Below are 5,869 nucleotides of genomic sequence, written 5' to 3'. Positions count from 1 at the left end.
GGAGCGGGCGGAGCGGAGCAGGCGTGTCCGAGCCTCCCTCCTCCCATTTCCCCGTGCGTCAGGGCCGGGAGGAGGAGAATCGCGGTTTTTTTTCTTTGAAAATTTTTTTTTTTTTTTTAAAAAGCCTCCAACTACTTTAGCGCGGAGTCGGCAGCAGATGGTGGACACGGCCCGAGGTTTCGGCGGGGAGAGCGAAGGGATGCGCCAAGCCCGCACCGCCCGCCTCCTCTAGCTCCGCGCCCGCTCCCGCTCCCCTCCATGAGCCGCCCCGCGTCCCTCCGGCCGGCCGCCCGCTGCCGCAGCGCTCCGGCCAAGCGCCTCCCGCCCCTCCACGACGGCCCCGCCGAAGAAACTCCGGCCGCCAAGTGCCCTCGCCTCGCCGACTGCGGACCCCCGGACTGCCTCAGCGCCCCGGGGTCTCCGTGTGCCCCCGCTTCTCCCGCCGGCGGGGGAGCGGCGGGTCCCAGCCTCATCGCCTCTTACCTGCTGCTGCCGCTGGCCGAGCGGGAGCAGGTGTCGAGGGCGCTGAGCGTCAGCTCCGGCCGGGAGCTGCGCTGCAAGGTGAGCGCGGGGCTCCGCGGCGGGGGGCGAGGACGAGGCGGGGGGGGGAGCCGTGCAAAACACCCTCCTGCTGCTCCCCGGTTAGGAACGCCCGGCCTGCCGCCGGTGGGGATTTACGTGCGCTGGAAGTAAGCTGTAACTCCGGGTTACCTCGGAGTACCTTCCCCGAAAGGCTTTGGGGATGGTCGTTTGTCTCATTCCCCCCCCCCCCCCCCCGCCGCCCAACTTCCAATACAGAACGACCGGGAAGAGTGTCGGTCCCGGCTCTGAGCGGCGGTCCTGCCGAGCCCTGGCTCCCCTCCAGCTCCCTCGTCATTGTTTGGGGAGAGTTGCTACGCGAGCGGCTGCTTTCAACGACCTTGAGAATGAATTTAGGTTTAATTTCTGCCTTACAGGTGTTCCCCCTCAAACACTACCAGGACAAGATCCGGCCGTACATTCAGCTGCCGTCACACAGAAACATCACCGGGGTCGTCGAAGTCATCCTCGGGGACACCAAGGCCTATGTGTTCTTTGAAAAGGACTTTGGGGACATGCACTCCTATGTGAGGAGCTGCAAGAGGCTGAGGGAAGAGGAGGCTGCCCGGCTGTTTAAGCAGATCGTCTCCGCTGTAGCTCACTGCCACCAGTCGGCCATCGTACTTGGTGACCTCAAGCTCAGGAAATTTGTCTTCTCTAATGAAGAAAGGTAAGCGGTTGTCAGCAGCCAGCCCTGGGGTGCGTGGGGAGGGAGGAATGCCGCATCCAGAGATGCAAAAAGCATCCCAGGGAGTGGAAACAGCCATGTCAGCCAGACATCACCTGCAAGCGATCCGATTAGGTCCTCATCGCGCGTGTGTAGCAGCTCACAGATCCAACCGGTACGCGCTTGCTCTTAGTTAGATCCCGGGTGATGAAAGGGAGGAAGCTCTCCGGGAGCTTCCTCTCATTCAGCAGAAGTTCAGTCAAACCCGCTTGTAGACAAAGGGACAATAGTTTGGATGCTCGTTAATGCCAGAAGATGTCATGTGTGCCTCTCATTCAGTGTCAGACGAATAAAAGGCAGAGAGAAGGAGAGGAGGGAGGTTGCGGCGTTGGGCTGGGGAGGGGGATCCCGTCCAAGGGAGCAGGAGGAGTGAGGAGCCAGAGCTCTGGTGCCTCCTCACCCTGTGGCAGAGCCGCGGCCAGGAGAGGGGTGCTTGGGAGGGGTCTCCTCGCTGAAATCCCCACTGATCAGGGTTACGCTGCTAGCAAACGACTGGCTGTGTCCTGTGAGGCTTTTCTCCCTCCTCTGCTACCCGTGGTGGTGCTTTCTGTGCCTCCTGCACCCATGGATGTGGGCGCACACAGGCACGAAGCGGGGACATGGTTAAATATTGCTTTGCAATCCTGCACTGAAGAAAAGCACTTTGGTAAAACTTAGCCTAAAGCCTAGGTTTATAGAAAGGAGATCCAGCATCTAGTTGTTAAATTTAGATTAGGGAAATAACTCAGTATTTCCCTGGAGTGTTTGCTGCTCTTGTAGTGCCACCGCATGTGGCAGAGCCAGAAATACTTTTTTTTTTTTAATCAGCAAAACTGACTCTGTCTAGCTGCTTATCATGTGGAAAGCTGAAAAAAATAAGTAAAAGCTGTAACGGAGCTGAGCTTAATCTGATTAAACTGGAGGTAATATTACTGAAACAGAAGAAAAACACAATTTGGTTTGTTGTTTTTTTTTCTTTTAACTGGGCTAGGGCTTCTTCAGGATATCGTTTATAAATGTGATAAGAAAATTAACCAGCACTGCCCCTCTTAAACAGAAACAACCATATGTTGACATGCAAAGAAAGTAATTCCTTTGAAGGAAACTATTGCAGCTTTTCCCGCCCATAAGAAGATGAAACATTTGTTGAAATGTTACATTGCACACAGTCTCGCTCATTTGGAAATAATGCGTTGCACAGGCGAGTGTCATGTGCATCCCATTTGGCAAGAAGAGGGTTAAGCAATGGCAGGCGGACTTGGGCTCTCCGGCACAGGTGCAGTTTCAGGGCTCCCGCAGCCAATCCCGGGCCCACGGTTCGTGTTGAGTCATATTTTCCGTTTGCAGAACCAATGGGTATTTGGTGAGGTCACACTGAGGACAGGCTGCAGCCAACGCATCTACACCCCGGCAGCAGGCTGCAAGGCAGCGCAGAGCCCTTCCAGGGCGAGCTGACGTGAAGCTCCCCTTTCCCCCTGAAACGGGAGGTCGGGGTGGACGCATCTCCACCCAGGAGGTGGCAGGTGCAGCGGTACCCTTCAGAGAGGCAAAAAGAATAATTAAAAAATAAAATTAAAAATTAAAATACAAAACTCAGCAGAGCTGATGATTCCCACAAGCGCAGAAGGGAGCTGGACTTTGCAGTTTGCAAAAATCACGCAGCTGGACACTGTTTGCTCAAAGCCTGAACGGCAAATAGCAGCGTGTTCAACGCATTGTAGCCGATTAACGCCCTGCAGCTGCAGCGCAACCTGCGTAGATGGAAGGTGACTGGCTGGTGTTCCTTGAGAGCCCTCTGTGTTGTGAAAATCCCCAGTAAATAAAATAAGCAGGCATCACTGAGCGCCTACCCGATGCACATAGCTGCGCTCCCATTCCACGGGTCCAGGATTCCAGGCAGCTTCTCCGCTGCAAATTAACAAGTGTTTCCTCTCCTTTTCTTCATGCCTATGGGAGAAGAGGAGTGGGGATTGCTATGGCAGCGTGCTCACTGGGCTCGTCTGTGCCTGTGTGCTGCATTTTCTAACCCATGGCTTCCTCTCTGCCTTCCCTAGGACTCAGCTGCGGCTGGAGAGCCTGGAAGACACACACATCATCAAAGGCGAGGATGATGCGCTCTCAGACAAGCACGGCTGCCCGGCGTACGTCAGCCCCGAGATCCTAAACACAACAGGGACTTATTCTGGAAAATCAGCCGACGTGTGGAGTTTGGGAGTGATGCTCTATACCCTGCTGGTGGGACGCTATCCCTTCCATGACTCGGACCCTAGCACTCTGTTTTCCAAAATCCGGCGTGGACAGTTCTGTATTCCTGACCATGTCTCCCCCAAAGCCCGATGCCTCATCCGCAGCCTCCTGCGGCGGGAGCCCTCTGAAAGACTCACTGCTCCAGAGATCTTGCTTCACCCTTGGTTTGAGGCAGTCTTGGAGCCTGGATATACAGACCAGGAGACGGGAACTTCAGATCAAATTGTTCCAGAATACCACGGAGACAGTGACGATATTAGTTCCTTCTTCTGCTAACCCCAAAATCTCAAAAACCTTGGCGGTTCTCACCTCTGGCATCTTCGTAGGGTTTCATTTTTCCATGTTTGCAAACTCAACAGCGTCTTAAAATGCCAGTATGGTCAGAAAAGCGACCTTGTTCAAAATAAACGCCAATCCATAGATCTCTGCTCCCTGAGCATACTCAGAGTTTCATCCTCTTACTCTGCTGGCAGGTCCGTCCCGCCGGCCCTGGAGGACCCGTGCAGCTTTGTGAGTGCCGCCTGGCTTTTCTCCTGCCTCCCGCGTCCTCCACCGATGTAACTGGCCGCACCTTCGCTGCTGAGTCTTATGGCTGGTGAGGTGTGAGACAGAAAGGCAGCCCCTTCTGCTTTCCCACGGTGGCTACGGGGGTGCGGAGCCCTGGCTGCGATGCTTAGGGGGTGGAGGGCATGAGGCACGTGTCTAACTGAGCAAATCTGACAGAAATGGGTAACGAAGAGACTCGACTCGGCGTGCCACACAGGCCGGCTTGCAAAGTAGCCTTCTGACTGTAAGCGCACTTTAATGAGGGAAGGAGGTCTTCGCCCGCCACGGCCAGCTGCCTGCTCGCTGCTGCTCCTCCAGCTGATCTTACTTCCAGAGGCGTGAAGCTCCTAGAGCCACCCATAAGACAAATCACTGCTGTGGCTCTTTCCGAAGCAGAAACTGGTGGATCTCCCAGGTCGATCCCCTCCGATTCCATTCGCTGACCGGGAAAGCATTTTAAATAGACTTAAGCCTCGCGTTACCGTGGCGTAGCCTATATAACTTTATGCCCTCAGCGAGCTTGTCAAGTAGCAGGTCTCGTTAGCTCCGAGTGCCAAAACATATCCGTTTACCAAACTGTAACACTAGCGGCTGGGGCGCCTTCCCTTGGAAAACGATAAGGGGTATCTTGTACAGTACATGTAAACACAGTCGTGTTTTCCTACAGTCTCAACTCTCAAAAACATCACATCCCCTCTTCCCCCCTCTACCCACCAAAAAGTTAGTCTTAAGAGTAAAATCTCCATACACCCTTAGTTGATTATTCAGGTATGTCGTTTGCCTCCAGCTACATTTTCCCCCCCCTTAAATTTTTTTTTTTTTGCATGATTATTCATAGTCTTTCCAATGTGCGTGGATAATGAATATATCTAAATCATTAACTTCCTGGGTTGGGGGTAAGTAAAGCTTAGTCCTGCCTAAAATTTCTGCTTTGTTTCACACTTGTGTCCAGTGGCTTATGCAGAGAGATGTCCATTTGCCTTAGGCAAGAGCGCAGCTTCTGAAATGGCCGTGAGCTGGGTAACTTGCATCCCCCACACGGCACAGTTCGAGTGAAGTCATTTTAAGGGTAAACCCCCGGCAAGCTGCAGTCCCACCATGCGTTGTGCGAATACCATGTATACCTCATGGACTGTGTACTTTGTACATATCTTACTGTTTGGGGTTTTGTTTTCTTGTTTCGTTGTCCTTTGTTTGTCCTAATAAGAGGTGTCGAAGAGCAATTTAATGTGAATTATTGTTGGCAATACTAACTTGACAGAATCATGAGCATTAAGAGCAGGGCGCTACAGCTCTCCGTTGCACTAAACCTCTCATGATTGCTTGACATTTGTATCTGTGATACAGTTTAACCCTTCTATGAGAAACAGTACATTTGTATATATTGGTAGAAAACTCTGCCAGAAAAGCTAAAAACACTATGTCCAACTTGTAAATATGTATATGTATGTGGAAACCTGGATGATAAAGTCTGACTTGTAGAAAGTTTTAATAAACTTGGTTTCATAATGTTTGTCCCCATTTCTTGTGGTGTCTCGAGGGGAACGCAGCTTGAGTATGTTTGGTTTAATCTGAAAACATGGGATTTGGCCTCAGAGAGGATCGCTTATCTACGGTCCCTATGTGTGCTCCATCATGCCTGAGCCGCTGGGGTCTGAGCCCTGACTCCCCCAGCTCTGCCTGGGGTTGAGTCCCCTTGAGATGAATGGGGACAGGGGATGGCTTCTGCCTCTTAGGGGGTGGAAGGGGCCTGGGATGTCCCCTGAGCTACATGAAATGGGATGTCCTATT

General features: G+C 52.8%; 1 protein-coding gene across 1 annotated transcript; it reads left to right on the top strand.

The window, feature by feature from the left end:
* The first annotated feature begins 258 nt into the window (after positions 1-258).
* Positions 259-5,587, top strand: TRIB1 (tribbles pseudokinase 1). Its single transcript, XM_064442100.1, has 3 exons — positions 259-561; positions 957-1,249; positions 3,340-5,587. The coding sequence occupies exons 1-3, from the start codon at positions 259-261 to the stop codon at positions 3,806-3,808; spliced, it is 1,065 nt and encodes a 354-aa protein (XP_064298170.1). The 3' UTR covers positions 3,809-5,587.
* The last annotated feature ends 282 nt before the right edge of the window (positions 5,588-5,869 follow it).

This window comes from Phalacrocorax carbo, chromosome 2, assembly GCF_963921805.1.
Source record: "Phalacrocorax carbo chromosome 2, bPhaCar2.1, whole genome shotgun sequence".
NCBI classification, from domain to species: Eukaryota; Metazoa; Chordata; class Aves; order Suliformes; family Phalacrocoracidae; genus Phalacrocorax; species Phalacrocorax carbo.
This window is presented reverse-complemented; position numbering and strand designations above follow the sequence as displayed.

Excerpts from the sequence above, each read along its gene's own strand:
- TRIB1 (XM_064442100.1), top strand. The coding sequence starts at position 259 with ATGAGCCGCCCCGCGTCCCTCCGGCCGGCCGCCCGCTGCCGCAGCGCT. Across the intron at positions 562-956 it reads GCCGGGAGCTGCGCTGCAAG|GTGTTCCCCCTCAAACACTA; the intron begins GTGAGCGCGGGG and ends TCTGCCTTACAG. Across the intron at positions 1,250-3,339 it reads GTCTTCTCTAATGAAGAAAG|GACTCAGCTGCGGCTGGAGA; the intron begins GTAAGCGGTTGT and ends TGCCTTCCCTAG.